The sequence below is a fragment of the Thamnophis sirtalis genome, unplaced genomic scaffold, assembly GCF_051295495.1.
Source record: "Thamnophis sirtalis isolate CommonGarterSnake01/CBP01778 unplaced genomic scaffold, rThaSir2_p1.2 scaffold_1, whole genome shotgun sequence".
Classification (NCBI taxonomy): Eukaryota; Metazoa; Chordata; class Lepidosauria; order Squamata; family Natricidae; genus Thamnophis; species Thamnophis sirtalis.
This window is the reverse complement of record NW_028261381.1, coordinates 60,794,341-60,813,754: the sequence shown is the minus strand read 5'-3', so window position 1 is coordinate 60,813,754 and position 19,414 is coordinate 60,794,341. Positions and strand designations below refer to the sequence as shown.

The 19,414-nt window shown below is 40.4% G+C and overlaps 1 protein-coding gene across 1 annotated transcript in view; it reads right to left on the bottom strand.

Annotated features, from left to right (window-relative positions):
- Nucleotides 1–3,900: 3,900 nt before the first annotated feature.
- Nucleotides 3,901–19,414, bottom strand: part of PLCD4 (phospholipase C delta 4) — a 61,951-nt gene continuing 46,437 nt past the window's right edge. Inside the window, exons 12-19 of the mRNA XM_087712971.1 lie at nt 18,264–18,416; nt 16,802–16,966; nt 14,983–15,139; nt 12,047–12,163; nt 9,083–9,261; nt 7,533–7,668; nt 6,679–6,828; nt 3,901–4,780 (exon numbers count right to left, since the gene is read on the bottom strand). Of these exons, the coding sequence (XP_087569097.1) occupies nt 4,677–4,780; nt 6,679–6,828; nt 7,533–7,668; nt 9,083–9,261; nt 12,047–12,163; nt 14,983–15,139; nt 16,802–16,966; nt 18,264–18,416 (1,161 nt within the window). The 3' untranslated portion in view covers nt 3,901–4,676. The remainder of the gene's footprint in view (nt 4,781–6,678; nt 6,829–7,532; nt 7,669–9,082; nt 9,262–12,046; nt 12,164–14,982; nt 15,140–16,801; nt 16,967–18,263; nt 18,417–19,414) is intronic.

Genomic DNA, 19,414 nt, shown 5'->3' with positions numbered 1-19,414 from the left:
GCCGTGACACAGGTTTGACACTCCTGTCCTACAGGATTTATTGAGCTGCTGCTTTGCAGTACTTAACGTTAGCAATTGGCTACCAGGCTGTCTCCCAGTTTCCAGAGATTGCATCACCATAATTAGGTGCCAAAGTAACTGAATTTCAATGGTACAATGTTTCACTTGTGATTTTTCAGGATACCTTCCAAAGTGGCCTGATGATTCTGTTTTTCAGGCCCATTTTTATTTTAGTACATGTTTTAAAAATGGGAACGGGGGACAACCTCCAGGTGGAAAACAGAAGCCAGTTGCCATTCTACTCTTAAATTCTGGAAAAAAAAGTCTATAAAGTTAAGAGTAATATAGAGCAGCTTTCTTACTAGTGGTCTTACACCGTCAACAAAATATGCTCTCATTCTTTCTGGTAATATCATTTCAGCCTTCTAGAAGGACAGAAAGCAGAATTCTGTCCCCTGAGATATTTCCTGTCACCTATTTTAGACCAGCAAAGATTATACAGTAGCTACTTTTTAATACGTTATTATAAGCTGGCCTGGGAAACTTCCACATTCCAGGCTTGAAATGCCACATAATTCTTACATGTATTTCACACTATAAAAGCTGTGTTTCTGGATGCGACAATTAAAATGTGCCAATTTTTGTGGCTATTCAGATAAGCAAATAGGCTGGTGTGTTTCTATAAGGCACAGAATCAACAAAATTCTGCTGCAGTATTTATTTCTTCTTGTAACATGCAAACAACTGTTTTGGGGATAAAAAGCTTAATAGTTTATTTGTCCCTTTTACATATACAGCCCTCAATTTTTCTTCTTTATTCTGCCCGACTTCATCAGCCAAATAAACCAAAATTATACAATCAAAAGCAAGCATACAAAAGAAGGAAATAATTGTACCTTCCCCATTGGAGTCTATAGTTCTTGTCCAGATTGCTCCTGTTTCTTATGTGTATATCTCCCTTTTTCCTTTGATTTGCTTATATCTCCATGAATGTATCATAACCTTGCATCTATACTAGGAAGATATGTTGCAACAAATATAATCTTATGCAAACTGCCCAGGGACTAAATATTACAGTTTTGAGTTGAATAAGCATAAGATTGGGCTATATGAGACTTTCTGCTCTACATTAGAAAAGAATCATACAAAATAGATACCTTGCATGTCTGACACTTTTAACAGAAATTCCTTGCACAAAATGTGTTCTTAATTTTAAAAGTAACTTGTGTGATTCTGTTTCTATTCTGATTTCAGTTTGAAACACGAATCTCAACATAATAGACTTTCAACCAGACTTTTCTCTTCTGGGTCCCTTCACTTATGCTGAAGGATTGTCACTCTTGGGGAAATAAGCCAAAAGCATAAGAAGGTGAGGTTAATAAATATTCTCTAAACCTTTTTAATGTCTTGCTGTATATTGCATAGAACCTGAAGTGTATATGAAGTGTGGAATAGGAAGCTTAGGTTCGGCAGAAACTATCTTGTTATGTTGATGGATTCCTAATGAAACTAATGTTAGTGAGGTCCAGAAACTCAGGTTATGATCAGTGTCACCCATCAAGACTATGATGACCCGGGACAAGGCACAAAGGCCACACAGCCAGCTGAGAGTTCACACTCCCCTTTAATGCCCCAAACTTCCCCAAACACTCCCACGTTCTTGGCAAATCCTAGAATAAAGCACGCATGCATGCACGGACGCACATGGCAGCCTCTGGCTGCACGCAGTCCAGCAAAGCAGGAGGGCACTCTCCTCCCAAGTTGTTGGATTGGCCTGCGCTGTTCCCGTCTTCTCTCCACTCTCCGTGCTCAGGGATCAGGAGGGGGCAGTCCTTGCTCATTGCCTGAGCTCTGTTGCTCCTCATTTCCACTGCTTGCCCTCTCTTGGTCATCCTGCCAGTTCCTCCCTGCTAACAAGCCATCCCAATCCTGAGGAACCCTGGACTGCCTCATCCTGCTCCTCCCCACATTCCTCTGAAGCCATCTCCTTGGCAGATTCAGGCTCAGACGGGGACATGACAAAGTCTTCCTTTTCTAACACACACAAACTAATAAATGTTGCAATAAAATCTGTTCTGAAATTTTTTTAAAAACCACTGTACTTTAAAAGTAATTTAAACAATTCTCTTAAGTAATACATTTATTTGGATAAACAATTTTTACAGGTTCTTACAAAGAAAGCCATACTTGAGAGACTGGCATTCAAGGGAGTTTTGCACACACTGCAGTTATTTTAGATATCACATTAAGCACAACCATGTTGAAAGCCAAGCATATTGGATTGTTTAGGTGAGCTAGAGAGCAAAGCATGGATATGGTGTCCATAGCACATGAGTAAGCTGTAACCAGGAAAGGTAGTTCTGAAATAGATCCTATCTTGGTCCTGATTAAAGTAGGTTCACCAGGTTCAAATGAAATTCTAATGCCATGCTACCCAATCTAAAGACAGCATGCAATTTCCCTCTTCGTTAGCTATCAATTTTGTTTCTTTAGATTCTGGAAGTGGCATTCCAGCTGCTAATCTCTATTTCCAATAAATATCCTTCATGAGAGAAGCTGTCTCAATATAATGTAAAATGCTGAAATAATTGATGGCTGGTGAGCAACTTCAATGTACCAAGAAAGAGAGATTTCAACATTTTGTAATGTTCCTAAATATTTTGTTCTAAGAAAAAAATTCCAGAGGAGTAATAGAAAAAATAAACCTTGAAATAAACATATTTTGCTCGAATTTCAGAAAACTCTTCCCAACTTGATCCTAGCTCATTGGTTTCTTTTATAAAACTAATAGTAGATTACACCTGGCTGTGAAGCATTTCCTGGTAATAAATGCTAGAAAGAAAGACTACTCCACTGATCTCATAAACGAAATTGATCTGAAATGATATAAGGTTTCCTGCTTAAGCAGGGAATTAAACTAGAAGACATCTAAGGTCCCTTCCAATTATTATTCTGGTCCTCCAACCTCTTGATGAAGGTTCTTCAAAAAAAAATCAGTGAAGTATGTTCTTGTTATTTCTTGCCTGAAGGTGAAGTCACCCAAATTCATATATTTATAATGCTTGATGACATCCATTTAAATATGAACTGCTTCCATGTGGAAAATACAGATCACAGTGTTGCATATGTCAGGTTCACACACATCTCAAAAGATTTTACCAAGGGCATCCTAACTCAAAAAAGTTTATCTCGCGTGAATTGGAAGGGATCTTGACATGGGATCTTGACATGCCCCTAATCATACATATAGGAGGGAGAGAAGGAGGGGGAGAGAGGTGGGGTACACAAATATCTCCAAGTACTGTTTAGGTTAATCAAATCACTGAGGATCAATTAATGTGTAACATCATGTGACTGTGACTTCGTGCCAGTTTTGCATTGACTTTGCTTGTTGGCAGCTGGTTTGCGAAGGATGCAAATGGTGATCACTCAACCATAAGATGCTGTGACCATCGTAAAGGCTTGCCGGTTGCCAAATGCCTGAATCACGACCATGGAGACACTGCAAAAGCTGTGTTTTCTAGGAACCAGTTAGTTGGAAGTCTTCTCTTTCAGCGCTGTCATAATTTTGCATAGTTGCCAAAGAAGTAATCGATCAGCAAGGACTGCCTGTCCAGCCGATCTCAATAAAGATAGTTCTAGTCTTCCTATAGAGTTGATCTCATTCTGATTTCACTTCTTAGTGGGGTTGGCATCAATCTTGCAAGTCTGACTGTGTTGTACCTCCCCCCTCCCCCCTTTCCTTATAATCCAGTGATTAGGGAGCATCTGCTCCTGAATATTATCTTCTTTCCCAAGGCTTAAGAAATGTTTCGGCTTCTTTTGCCTGGCTAATGATTCTGTCAAGGTCACCTTCTTTCCTTCATATACATCTCAGCCACATTATGTTTGGACGGGTTTTGTACTCTTTCTACGATGTAGTAGTCTTGTTTTCAGAAAAAAGTGCAGTTGAAGAGAAAGAGTTGTACCAAACAGGAAGATTAAAGACCCTCCTGCTTCATGCCACATATCCCTCCCTATATGACAGGTGGCTAATTAGTCATTTTAAGCACCTTCCTTCGGTCACCTAGTTCTGACCTATATAAGGGAGAGTGATTAATGACTGTTTTCCTACCGGAACCTATAAGGGAAACCAGGTTGGGGGAAAAACATACATCAATTATTTTCTTCGACTTGGCCCACAATAGGATAAAGCTTTCATCAGCCTCCTTTTAGTGTTGCAGAATACCGATCAGCAATAAAAGCAGCACAGTTTAAGCCAGTATACATTTCTGCTGGCTCAAGGCCTGTTGAATAGTACTTTAACACAGCTCTTCTTATAAGTCCATGATTATAGAAAACCTTGTTTAAAAGAACTTTGCTCTGTTGGAGTACGCTGGATTCCTTGCAAGGCGGAGGTAGATTATAAGGTGAGACCTGAGCCAATCACAATCATAAAAATAAATAGACAAACAAAATAATGCAATTGGTATTCTTTTCTTGAAAAAATAAGTATACTAATGGAAAACAATGTTTGTGTCCAAATCCCATTCTGCATAGAAGTAAGAGATGGTTGGCAGATAGGGTGATTTTAAAAAAACCACCATCTTAATTCTTGTCTCCTTCATTCACCCTCATTCTCTAAAGCAAAGGGGGCAGAGAAGGAAGAGTTGTATTGTGTAATGCAGAAATGCGATTTAATCATTCTCAGTTGCCAACTCCCCTATCTGAATGTGGACAAAGAGTGATGCTGGTGAGATCCCAGTGCCATCCTTAGAAAGAAGATGGATGTGGCGGTATCCTGTATGGGAAAAGAAGGTGCAAAAAAAAAAAGAGGCTTATTTTAAGCAGGACAAGGCCAATTTCTTTTTTATCTTCTCTGTCTGCAGGAGAAGCTAACTAAGAGAACATAGGACACATTGGGAGACTCAGAGCTCTTCTAACTGCATATTTTGCAACTCTTCCCATCTGCCAGCACTGGACACTTGGATTCATAAGACCAGCCCTGAATGGAATCCCATTGGTTGTTTCATTCAGAACTGCCTCCTCTTATTGGTCAACATCTTGTTAAGCTCTCTCGCTTGCTACCTCAGCCTTTAGAGATAAGAAGCAGCAGCAAAGCAAGATGCCACAGTATTTGCATACATAGTTTGCAGTTTTATTTAACACTGGATTGTCCCTTGTAAATACAATAGCCAGAAGGAAGTTCAGAAGGATGCTTATCGTTAGAAATACCTTTTTTTAGTTGTTGATTCCTGCCTGAACTGGACCACATTTCAAGCTCTGATCCTTCAGATAGTTTTGAAACATTCCATGTTCCTCCATCTCCTTTATTTGACCCAAGGTGACCCTCTGGCTATGATTATCTTCTTTTAATGACCCCATAATCTCTTGCGAGGTGGAGTTTGAGCCACTGAATGGAGCTAGCAGAGTGTTTTAATGGCCAGATGCCCTTCCTGTTGCCAATGCGGAGGTTTGTTCAGTGGGCCCAGAGAGAGAACTGTCTGCCTCTACCTAGGATTGAACTCACAGCCTCCCGATTGTGAGGCGAGAGCTCCACCTCTAGGCCACCGCACCACTCCAAAGTGCAGTGACTCTATGGCTATACATGAACAATATTAGTTTCTTATTCACAAGACAGGACACCGTGATCTTTTTTCTTCCACAAAATGTTGTTGTTTGGATTTGCTACAGTAACAGACATTTATAAAAATCCCATCTAAGCAATACTTGCAAAAATTAATTGAAATAATGAAGACAAAGTAGAGTCAGGGAACTTCTGAAGTTTGATCCATCCATGTCCAGGTCTCTATATCTTTGTTTTTCTATTCTGCAAGTTACTTTTAGACATTTTTATAGTAGAAATTGAACTTATGAAAAAAATACTCTTGAACTAAAAATGAACTTAATACATTATTGTACACACATTTTAATGAAGGCTCATTGTTGATTTGTATAATATACTGATATGCTAGTTGCTGCCAAATAAAGGATCATAGAACTTTAAATTTGAAAATGTATGATATATAGCTCATTGATGTCACCTGAAGAAAGATTCAAAGCACATTTTCTTTTCTTTTCTTTTGCTAGAGCTGGGCTTAATGGAGGACATCTAAGAAGGAGACCTAACAATTTCCCAGCAGTACAGAGAATATTTTGACAGGAGATTCAGCCAGATGGGTCATAGCCTATTATAATTAACTTTTACTATGTTACTCTTCGGGGACGTGGTGGCTCAGTGGCTAAGATACTGAGCTTATCGATCAGAAAGGTTGGCAGTTTGGCAGTTTGAATCCCTAGCGCCGCGTAACGGAGTGAGCTCCCATTACTTGACCCAGCTTTTGCCAACCTAGCAGTTAGAAAGCATGTAAAAATGCAAGTAGAAAAGTAGGAACCACCTTTGGTGAGAAGGTAACAGCGTTCTGTGCACCTTTGGCGTTTAGTCATGCTGGCCACATGACCACAGAGACGTCTTCAGCGCTTTGAAACGGAGATGAGCACCGCCCCCTAGAGTCGGGAATAACTAGCACATATGTTCGAGGGGAACCTTTACCTTTACCTTATGGAAAAAGAATATCCACTGTAGTGGCAAATGATTTCCCCCAACCCATTTGTCACAAGGGCCATTACTATTTTTATCCCCAGGACTTGGTGTGAGGTAACTCCACCTCTTGACTAGTGTAATATGGAGTCCCATACCTGCTTTGACACTGGTGAGAGGTAGTGTATACTGCCCCACAAAGTCATTCCGAGATGCCTTGTCATAATCTTCCACCACAAAACGTAGAAGGGCCAGTTCTGGGACCCACACGTAGAACCGAAAGGACTCACCCCACTGTGGGTTAAAACCTGTTTAAGAATTTTGAAATAAAGCGAAGATGCCATCACTAAATGGTATTTTAGCATCTCTTTTAACTTTCCCTTAGACCTGGTGTCTCCAACCTTGGCAACTTTAAGACTTGTGGACTTCAACTCCCAGAATTCCTCAGCCAGCAAAACTGGCTGAGGAATCCTGGGAGTTGAAGTCCACAAGTCTTAAAGTTGCCAAGGTTGGAGACCCCTGCCTTAAGACCAGTGTTTCTCAATCTCAACAACTTTAAGACGTGTGGACTTCAATTCTCAGAATCAACAACTCCACATCCTAAAATTGCTAAGACTGATTGTAAGGACTTGACTCTTCTATCCCCTCAAGAAAGCAGAATTCTTGAAACAGACAGCATTTCAAAAGGAACTTTTTTGGGGAGATAGTGATAGCAAGGGGAATAGGCAGGATCTGAATTTCTTGCTCAAAATTATTAGGTTAAACATTGTAGAAACCCGTCCCCTTTGTCCAGTCCAAGGCAAATCAATCCACAGGTGTGAAGTTGTTGTGGGAACCTCAGGCTGAGAAGATGATAAGAAGTTGTTCTCAGGCGCCACTTGCTTGTGAACTGCCCAGAGTCACATTTGTGAGGTGGGCAACTATATGAATTGAATGGAATGAAATAAAAATAAGGAAAATGTGTAAGATCTAAAGCCCAACTTCCTTCATCTTTACAATAGGATTGGCTCACCATTATTGTCAATATATTTGGTTTCCTGCTTGGCACTGTCAGAAGGGATCCCATGAATCTCCACTCGCACGAATGGATCCACAATGGAGCCTTCTTTGCTGTTGGGAATCTTGGGCAGCTGCTGCCCACTAATGATCTGAAAGAGAAGATTGCACGATCATGAAACTCACGTCAAAGCTACAAGGCAGAACTTGCAAAGTACCAACTGCTAAAACTTGGAACCTGCTGCTCAACACAGAGAGCAACTCATCAGAAGTTCTAAAATCCCCAAGTCTTCTTTTGTCCCCAGCTTCCAGTTGGCCCTAGAAGTACCACTTCTGAATTGGCATTGATGTTACTGAGTCAGCCATTGCTCTGGCAAATGCTCCCAAAGGTCTCCACCAGTGTTTCCCTTGAGTACAGAATCTGGAGGGTCTGCTAGATCAGCGGTGCCCAATCTTTCTGGCCATGGACCAGATTTGGAAGAAAAATTGTCTTCCACGCACCAGGAGGGGATGATTTTGTACACAACCTAGATCTTCTGCATGGGCAGATAAAGCTTCGCTCACTTGCTGCTGTGTGACCTAGGTCCTAACTGGTTATCCCAAAGGTGCTTTTCCAAGATGCAACTGGACTTTCTGGTTTTTCTTTGAAAACTTTTTTGCTACATTCCAGAAGCTTCTTCAGCTCTGACTGGATGGTGGGGAATGGAAGGATGTATACTCTTCACCTGCATTTCAATTATTGAAGCTGTTCTGGTAGTGAAGAAATGAAAGCTACAAGACAGCACCTTAGGTGACAGAACCAATCTCAGCCCAGACCACATGTGTGCCATGCTGGACCTCTGGTTGACCTATTTTACTACCTATTTAAAATACAATGAAGGTTTCTACAGACAGAAACATGGCTGTGCCATGGGTTCACCTGTGTCCCCCACTGTGGCCAATTGTTTTTGGACCAGAATAATAATTGGAAGGGACCTTGGAGGTCTTCTAGTACAATTCCCTGCTCAAGCCGGAAACCTTATATCATTTCAGATCAATTTCTTTTCTGAGATCAGTGGAATAGACTTTCTTTCTAGCATTTATTATCAGGAAATGTTTGACAGTCATCTACTATTAGTTTTATAAAAGAAACCAATGAGCTAGGGTCAAATTGGGAATAGTTTTCTGAAATTCTAGCAAAATATGTCACTTCTCTCCCTCCCTCCCCCCCCCCCCACATTTCAGGCAACATAAAATGCAGCTCTCCCAAATTTAGTTCCTTAGTTAGTTTCCTCATATGTAGACTTTCTGGTCTAAAAGAAAGGACATTCCAATAGAAATTGCCAATATACAGGGGAAATTTAAGGGGAAATGCTTTTAAAATATAATTATTGTTTTTATTGGTTGTTGTGGACTTTACTGAACCATAAAGATATAGCAACAAATATGTATAAATATAATTTTAAGAACTTGGGGATGGGTAGAACTCTATGATCATTGGCCCTGCTGAGTATAAGGAAAATACATATTTTTTTTACCTCCCCCAAATCTTTAAAGTTAAAGTGTGGGTACAGACACGTACAGTACCTTAACCATTAAGCTCAAGGGGTTACCTTCACCCCTGCTTTGGGGGTCCTCAGGGCTGAAGGCTGTCTCTTTATCCCTCATGAAACTTGGCTTCAACACATAGCCGCAATGGCCATTTTGACTAAAAAGTCCATCATACAAGTCCATCTCTGTACCAGCTGTTTGAAAATTCAGGGCCACTGAAATGAGGAAGATCAGAAGTTATTTTATTGTTTACTTTTAACCTTGGAACCTCAGACCCTCCACAGAGTACTTCCAGATAAGCATCAATTGAGAGAAGAGATCAATTGAGAGAAGAGATCAATGAAAAAACAGTAGGAAGTTAGCACCCACCCACTCCTAGGAAAATGAGGTATTTTAGGAAATATTAAAAGGGCAGAATATTTCCCCTACAAAAAGGCAGAAACTCACACACATACACCCCACACACACACATTTGTCAATGGGCTAGTAAGGCCTGGGCCAGTCTATTCTACATTACAAAGATCTACCTCCTTCAGGCAGAGCCATAGTAGGAATTGTCCAAAGCCCTTTCACAACCTACAAAGTAACCCCTGCATGACCCCATGGGAGTCTGACAACCAATCAGAATTCAAAGCCCAACAGAGGGTATAAATCTATCTCCATCTCTCACCCATGTGCCTTTTTGCCTAGGATCTCAAATTATGCGGTTCTACCCACCACCATTAAACCATCTTTCCAAGCAGCCTCCATGTTTCCAGTGTCTTTCTTCCCACTTGGAACTGAACCCAGATGGACATTTCTTCCAACAATACAAATTAAGTCCCAGTCTAACATACTGACCAAGTCCACACAAAACATTAAGTCATAACGTGGCTTGCCTCTTGTGCTATGCAAATCCAGACAATTGTTATTTTATTTTATTTATTTAGTTTGTCACTCATGTACAAGGTAACAGGAATAGGAATAAACATTAATAAGAACACAGGAAATTGGTACAAATAAATTGGGACAGTTGAACAGAGATGTTAGGCACACTGGTGTGCTTATGCACACCCCTACAATTGTGGTTTCAATAAACCATGGTGCAGCAGAGAATAATTCACGTGATATGTGAAATCATCCATTGTGGTTTGTAAAATGGCTCAGTGCAAAGTGTAAACTCTGCAAAGAGGGGCTTACTCTATAAATGCTGGTTAAACAAAAAACTGCTTAGAGTATGGTGTGAATTAGACTATTGTGTATAACAGTCTTGCTCAAACAAATGCCATCTATTCTGGAAATTCTGAGAATTGTCATTATAAGAAATATGAAAAATATCAGTTTGGGGAGTTACAGAACAGATCACATCTCCAATTAATGTCTACTGTAGCTGGAAAAAAAGAGCGTGAACTGACCTTATTGTTGTTTTTTCACATATTTTTTGTTTATCCTATCATCTAAGCTCGACTCCCGGATTAGCTCTTGTCTTACTCATCTATACATACAAGAGGATAAAAAGGAGGAGGAGGAGAAAGGGGGAAGGAGAGGAGGAGGAGGAGGTTCCTTTCCCATATAAAGAGCAGCACTATAAAAACTAGCCTAGCACTGTTCACTCAGGCCATAAAATGCAAAAACAAATACCATATATACTCGAGTATAGGCCGACCCGAATATAAGCCGAGACACCTAATTTTACCACAAAAAACTGGAAAAGTTATTGACTCGAGTATAAGCCTAGGGTGGGAAATGCAGCAGCTACCGATAAATTTCAAAAATAAAAATAGATACCAATAATGCCATTGCCCATTGAATAACATATACAGCCTGCCTGTGCCCATTAAATATACAGTAGCCATTGTAAAAATTTGCTCTGCATAACAAATTATTATCACACAATACCGGTGTATTCAATGAAATACTTCACTCACCTCATGATGCTGATGTCCCGCTGTGATGATGATGTCCCGCCTCCTATGACACACGGCACAGTGATTCCTATCATTGGATCACTGTACCAGAGGAAGTGGGACATCGCTATGTGGCTGCTTGCCATAACAAGGAGGAGGTGGGACATCGTTGCAGAGCGGCAGGAGGGGGAGGAAGGGGAATCGTAAGATAGCCCTGCATTACATTAGAACGTGAGGAGGGGGGATGGTGCGGTGCACGCTGCGCGGCAAACTGACACAGAGGGAGGGGAAACTCACAGGGGCGCTGGGCCATTCACGAGCGTCACCCAGCGGCATGGCCCCGCCCCTTTTTCTCCTCCATTTCGGGCAAAATTTTCACTGACTCGAGTATAAGCCGAGGCGGCTTTTTTCAGCCCAAAAAGTGGGCTGAAAAACTAGGCTTATACTTGAGTATATACAGTAGTATGAAAAGAGTGAAATTTCATATACCTTCAGAAATGATATTCCTAATCTATTCAATGAATAACATAAAAGATGTAGCACAACTTTGCCTAGGGAAAAAAACCTCGTCATTTGTTTTTCAAATGAAAACTGATGGTAAAATGGTTGGAGATGTCATTTATGATTGAATAATTGTAAATAAGGACTGAAGAAACTAGACACTGGATCAGATCAAATGCCAACATCGTTCATCATCTCATGTCTGAGGAGACCAGCAGTATGAAGGACATGACACAACAGCCCACTCATTCTATTGTGCTCCATCAAATGATATTCATTTATAGAGCACATTTCACCTTGATAGTGGTAGATAACCACTAGTGGCTTCTAAAAGCCTCATGGCTTTGCTTTACTTCCTTTTTAAACTGCCTACCATGCTGATCATTTTACCATCTCTTGTAACCAAGTTTCTCATTCATTTATTGATGCTGTTTGAAGGCCACTCAGTAAGAGAATCTTCAGGACAATTTGCAGCAAGAAATAACAAAGTTAGCCCTCTTGCTCTAGGTAAAAGTGCCAAATGTGCCTTGTACTGGCTATCAAGCAACCTCACCATTACAGTACATACTCTTCCCTCCTCATCTTCTCCTTGTCCCTTTCCTCTTTTACATACCCAATTGGCACCCCACATTCCACATTGCCTGGGGGTTGAAATTGGAGGAGTCCGTCCGCAACCCACTGGGGAAGATCCGTGTCAGTTGCCAGGTATTATGGCGGACAAAGTCATTCCCTATGAGAGATAGGGCACCAATTGTTAGGAATTCAGTAAAGGCAGCAGTGATTAATTAGGTAATTAATTAAGAAGACTAGCAGGATTTTAATACTAGAAGACCCAGCATTTATCGAGAACCATGTGCTATGTATGCATGCTTTGCTAGGCCTCAGGACAAACTTTAAAAAAGAGGTCATCCCTTCTCAGAGCTTTGAGAAAGAATATTGTAGAAAACCTTAATGTGGGTAGAATAGTTACTTTATAACAAAAGGAGGAAAATAGATATTTCTTGCATCCTTTTCAAGGCTTGATAGGTACTGTTACTTGTAAATTACAGAATCTTCCAGTTTTAGTAAAATTCATTTTAACCGATACTATAAATCTAATTAGTGCTGAAATTACCTCATGGATGAGGTAATTGAATAACATACACATGGGGAGAGTTCTCAGTTTACATAAATTTATTATTATTATATACTTTATTCATTAAACCTGAAACTCAGCCAACTGAACATTCAAAAATGCATTACAAATACCATTGACTGATGCTAATGGTTGACACAGGTTGCTGCCAGCATCCTAGGTACCAAGTACCTTCTTAAAATATAGGATGTTCCAAGAAACACAGTTTTTTGCAGTTCTGCTGGTGTTATTGCAGGAAGCCGTAATTTGTTGATGTATCTTATAAAATTCTTGGACATGGTACCAAGTGCCCCGATGACAACGGGTATCACTGCTACATACTTCATCCATAGCCATGTAGATTTGATGGCCAGGTCGCAATATTTCATTATTTTTTATAGTTCTTTTTCTTCGACTCTGGCATCTCCTGGAACAGCGATATCAATAAACTGTACACTTTGACCTTCTACAACCGTGATATCTGGTGTGTTGTGCTCAAAATGACAATCTGTCTGTATTTGGAGCCCATTGGTATGGTTAGGAGGGGGTACACCTTTTGAGCCGACCTTATGTACATTTCCTGGCAGAATACATGGGAAAATCCCATTCGGGAAAATTCTATTTAGGGTTAGGATTAGCTCTCCATGAATTTGTACAGTAAAACGGACATCGCCATTGGATTTGGAGCCCGTTGGTATGGTTAGGAGCGGGCACACCTTTTGAGCCGGTCTTATGTACATTTCTTGTACATAGTCCCACAAGTTCCACAAGATCTTCACCTTCTCATTTTTGATAACTTTTTCTATTTTCTGGATACAGGTAAATCATGTTTTTTATATAATGACCAGTGGATTAATTTAGCAACTCGGTCATGTCTAGTTTTGTAATCAGTTTGTACGATTTTGCTGCATTCACGTATTAAATGTGAAACAGTTTTGACTTTGTTGTTGCAAAGTCAGCAGTTTGGATTGTCAGTGGATTTTTGTATCTTCGCTTTCATGGCACTAGTTTGTAGTGCTTGTCTTTGAGCAGGCAGTATTAAACCTTCTGTTTCTTTCTTTCTTTCAAGTGCTGTCAATTCAAAGCTTTGGTTTTCTATTATTATTATTATTATTGTTGTTGTTATTATTGTTGTTGTTGTTGTTATTATTATTATTATTATTATTATTATTATTATTATTATTATTATACAATTGTATCACAGTGGCCAGTTGTTTCGCCGGATTTGGCATTGGTTACTAGTCGGGCCCCACCCAGGGGCCTAGGACGTCGTAACGTATTTTCGTTATTATTATTATTATTATTATTATTATTATTATTATTATTATTATTATTATTATTATTTCATTAAACATGAAACTCAGCCAACTCAACATTCAAAAATGCACCACAAATATCATTGACTGGTGCTAATGGTTGAAAAGGATTGCTGCAAGCTTCTAGTTATCAACCAAGTACCGTATTTTTCAGAGTATAATATGCACCGGAGTATAAGATGAACCAAGATTTTGAAGAGGCAAATTTTTAAAAAACGTTTTTGTGAAAACGGGCCCATTTTTTGTCAACAAAAGGGCATGAATAGCCTTTAGGAGGCTTATAGAGTGCTCCTGGAGGCTGGTGGGGGGGCAAAAAATGAGCAGAAAACAGTTCTTTTTGCTCATTTTTGCCCTCCTGAGGCACAGGAGCACCCTGGAAGCCTCCTAAGGTTATGCACGACTATTTTGCAAAAGGGGCAGGATTTTAGGAGGCCAAAAATGCTGTATTCAGAGTATAAGACGCACCCAGATTTTTGCCCTCTTTTTTGAGGGAAAAGGGTGCATCTTATACTCCGAAAAATACGGTACCTTCTTAAAATATATAATGTTCCGAGTAGAGCAGATTTTTGCAGTTCTGCTGGTGTTATTGCAGGAGGCTGCAATTTGTTGCTGAATCTTATAATATTCTTGGACATGGTACCAAGTGCCCTGATGACAATGGGTATCACTGTTGTTGTTGTTGTTATGACTGCATCTTGCTCACCGAGCAGTTCAAGAACATGCAGATGCAAGTAGATTAATAGGTACCATTTCAGTGGGAAGATAACAGCCTTTCATGCACTTTTGGTGTAGAGCCATGCTGGCCACATGACTACAGAAATTGTCTTCAGACAATGCTGGCTCCCTCAGTCAAAAAACGGAAATGAGCACCATGCCCTAGATTTGGACATCACTGACAGGGAAACCTTTATTTTATTGTGTCCTTATGGCTGGCTTTGCATATTTTTATATTTTTCAATCTGATGCAAAGTTACTGGAATTGCAGCCTGACTGTATCTGCTATATTATAACAGTAGAGGAAGTTGAATGAGCAAGAATAGCATTTGGCAGAATTGTATATCCATTAATCCTTGGCCCAAACATTTTGCCTGCCCGCAGATTTCAGCCCCACTTTCTCACCAGCTTCTCGGATGAGCTTGCGAGCTTTGGATTCAGTGATGGAAGACATCTCATATGACTTGTAGTGGCTGCAAGAATGTTGGAAGCTGCAGAAAGGTACACTCTTACAGTAGATAATACAATCCGAAAGTTCCTTTGAGAGGGAATGTTTACCTTTCTGAAAAAAAATATAATGTTCATCTGCAGACTATTAATAAATAATACTCCTGCCAAAAATGGGGAATAGTACAGTATTTTTCGGAGTATGAGACACATCTTTTTCCCGCAAAAAAGAGGCTGAAAATCTGGGTGCGTCTTATACACTGAATACAGCATTTTTGGCCTCCTGAAACCCCACCCCCTTCACCAAAATGGCCGTGAATTGCCTTTAGGAGGCTTCTAGAGTGCTCCTGGGGCTGGGGAGGGCGGAAATGAGCAAAAAATGGGCTGTTTTTTGCTCAATTTTGCCTCCCCCCAAGAGGCTCTATAAGCCTCCTAAAGGCTATGCATGCCCTTTTTTGACAAAAAATGGGCCCGTTTTCACAAAAAATGGGTCATTTTTTGCTTTTTTTTGTGGGCGCCACCCCCACCCCCCAGGAACACTCTACAAGCTTCCTAAAGGCTATTCGTGGCCTCTCTTTTTTTGAAAAAAAGGACCCATTTTCGTAAAAAACAGGCCGTTTTTGGGAGGTCTGCATAGTGCTAAAACTTTAAAAAAAATGCCTCTTCAAAACCTTGGTGCATCTTATACTCTGAAAAATACAATATCCTTTTTTTTTGCATATAGAGCTTGACACCTTTGTAATTTAATGTGTTCAAGTTCTGGATTTTACACAACTGACCAGTCTAGCAACACACACAGACACACACAAACACACACACCAGTATGTGTATTGTATCCAAAATGGTCATTGTTAAAATATGATAATGACACTTTCCTAGAAGTCACATTTAGTCAAAAGTGGGAGAGGAGCAAAATTTTGTCATGGCAAGAAGGGAGGGATTAAACATTAATAGATAAATGAATCTACTAGAGATCATTTTGAGTTGAAATCAGCAGAAATATTGCTGTATCTAAGATTTGCCGATGAATTTAGGTGGCATGATTTTGGGAAACTTTCTGCAAGGTACAAAATAGGGATTCAGGCAGGGGTGGGATCCTACCAGTGATGGGTTCCAGATTCCGTTACAACCAGTATGGGGCTGAGCGTCCACCAACGACACACACGCTATGCACACATCTGCACCCACCGCCCTGTGATGCTTCCGCTGCTCAGTGGAGCATTGCACAGGTGCCGTACGCTGCACGTGTGTGCACAAATGGCCCACTAGCTTAAAAGAGGTAAGAAACGAGGTTGGGTAGGTGTGTGGGTCCAATGAAAACACCATTCCGGTATGGTGGCAGCTGCTCCCAGGTGCCACCGGTATTCCCACACTGGGGCATACCGCCCGGAACCCACCACTGGATCCTACTGGTTTAAGAACTGGTTCGCTGCATGTGCAAAACCAGTTCTTAAACCAGTAGGATCCAGTGGTGAGTTCCGGGTGGTATGCCTCAGCAGTTTAGAGAATATTTACCTTCCGGATTGCTGCTTGGGAAGGAAAACAGCTGGGGCAATCCACTCTGCCGTGCGACTCAGCTGAGAAGATAAAGGTAGGTAAAGCACAGGGGCGGGTGAGTGAGTCCAATTGCTTGTGGGAGAGAACCGGTTTGCTCCTAACTGATCTTTGGAGCTATAGGTTTGCCCAAACTTGTCCGAACCGCTAGAATCCCACCCCTGGATCCAGGTTGCATTCTCTAATTGTAAATAGTAGGCCATCTGGGAGAGTGTCCACATACCTTCTCTTTCCTCTTGTCTTCACTACGCAGGGCCTCTTCTTCTGTCTCATTTACTTCCTCCTCAATAACTTCTTCCCGTTCAGGCATCTTGTCTGGATGCTCATTCAGAGAATCTTCCAGATATCCAATCTTCTTGCCCTTTAGAATGATCTTGCCCTTCAATTCCTGCATGTGGACACATAAACGAGATTGGAACAGGAGGATAATTCTATTGCTTTTGGAAGAAGCAGCTCAGCTACGTTGCTTTGGTTATAAGACCCCAGCATTTCCACAAGAATGAGTTTTGATGGATGGCAAGATTGCTGAGTTTAGATATCTGTCAAAACTCACTATGACAAGCATTTTGCATTGGTGCATTCAAAGAACATTCAACTATTTCCTGGATAGTTTTGGATGCAGACTTTGCACTATTCCAGAAAAGTAGTAAATCCCTCTTAAAAAGCAACCCAAACCACAACATAGAGTACTACTTAGAGCACAGGTGTCAAACTTACAGCGTCACATTGCTGTCACGTGACGTATCACAACGGTTTTTCCCTTCGTAGAGCTGGGATGGGCATGGCCTTCGCATGATGCATCCAGCCTGCAGGCCACCAGTTTGACACCCCTGACTAAGAGCATGCTGGCTAGGGAATTCTGGGAATTGAAGTCTACATACATATCTGGACTTGATAAGGTTGGGAAACGTGGTTTAAAAATTCAAGAAGCATTGCTCCAGGAAGCAGCAGAGAACCACCATGCAGTCCCGTTATCACCACCAATCAATTGTTGTTCAAGCTGATGCAGATCTCCAAACTGGGGCCACCTAAGAGCCTGGAAGGGCACAGGTGGAGATCCTGGTTGGAAAGATCTGAAATTTCCTGTTGCCTGGAAAATTTCCAACAGTTCTGGAAAACAAGGTCCAGGAAGGCAATGTTCCTACAACAGCTTAGAGTTGTACAACAGCTTAAAGTTAGAGATGTGAGCCTGGTGCTATCTCAGCTGGGTCACCTGACCGTACTTCTGATTCATTTTTCAGTTAAATGCATTTTTCAGTGAAAAAATCTGTGAAATATAAGGGGGGGGGGGGAAACAGGATGTTTTAAAGCTGTCTAATATGAACTGGGAATGAGACAAAAAACACAGTATGTAAAAGACAGTATGGTGATGTAGCAGGGAAAAAGGGGGGGCTTTAGCTGTGTAAATCAAGAAAGATTCTATGTAAGCTCACTTTGTTCCTAAGTCTGACATAATTCAGGGCATTTCTATTTCTTCTTCCTCTCTTGGTTTTTGTACCATCTAGCCTGATGAAGAATTCTGAAAACTTCAATAACTCCTATGTTATTTTTTGACATTTTAGTTGCTCAATATCCACCTGCTTATTTATGAATTTGAAAACATCTTCTCATTTTACATTTGAATTTAGTGAAGGGCAGCCTGGATAATCATTAGATGAAAGTTCTTAATTACTCTATATTCTTACTTCAGGTGAAGGCAATTGCACAGGAACAAGGTCATCAATGGTGTTGATGAGGAGTCGTTCTCCCAGTACGCCTTTCAGCAGTTGTGCCATGATGTCTTGTTGTTCTATGCTGCAGTGATTCTCGATAGATAGAATGATGGGGTAATCAGAAACCTGGTTAAAGGGTTAAAGCATTTTGGATAAAAATATGGTGGATTATGCAAAATATTCTTAAAAAGAGGATAAAGTTTACCCCTCAGTTATTCCTATTAGGTATAACTACTGACTGTACTGTTATAGAGACTAACTTGATTTTGTACTTAATAATGGCAGCAAGACTGTTGGTGGCGCAATACTGGAAGAAGGAAGATTTGCCTACTATTCAAGAATGAACATTAAAAGTAACAAACTTAGCAGAGATGGCTAAAATATCAGCATATCTTAAGGACCACTCAGATGGGAAATATAAACTGGAGTGGAGAAGATGGATTGACTATATTCAAAATAAATATGGGACTAAGAAATTCCAGATAGTTTATGACTGAAAAAGCGAGGAACGATATAATCTGTTTAGAGTTAGCCTAACAAAAGAGGAGTTAAAGCTCAAATGAAAGATGATATTAACTTTCTTTAAGTTTATTTTAGAATATTTTTGTTAAAGATTTATACTGTGTATTTGTTCTGGGAAGTCGGGGGGGGGGAAGGTTGGGGGGGTTGGGTTCAGGTGGGGAGGGTGGGAGAGGGGAGGTAAATATTTGTAAAAGCTTTTTTTTAAATTTTCAATTAAAAAAAAGAAACCTGGATAAATAAGACAATGATGGCTAGGTGTTTGGGAGATTAAAATTGAAGCAGGGCAACCAAAAGAGGACAATAGAGTTATTGTAAGGATCCCTGGAAACTGATGAATATCGTTTTTACTCAGGAAATTTGAAGATAGATGAATTTCTTGAAGATCCTTGGGATTGTGGAATATTATTGCAACAAAGTTACAAAATTACAATCAATTGTAACCAGGGATATGTGGTGAACTATAGCTTAGATGTTCACAGACAGGTCAAGAAAAGCCGAATAACAAAATGTCCATTGTGATGTCTAAACTCAAACTCCATCCCATACGTATTTGTGTAAGGACATTGCAATACCTGGAGTGGAGAAGATTATTTTCATTAGGG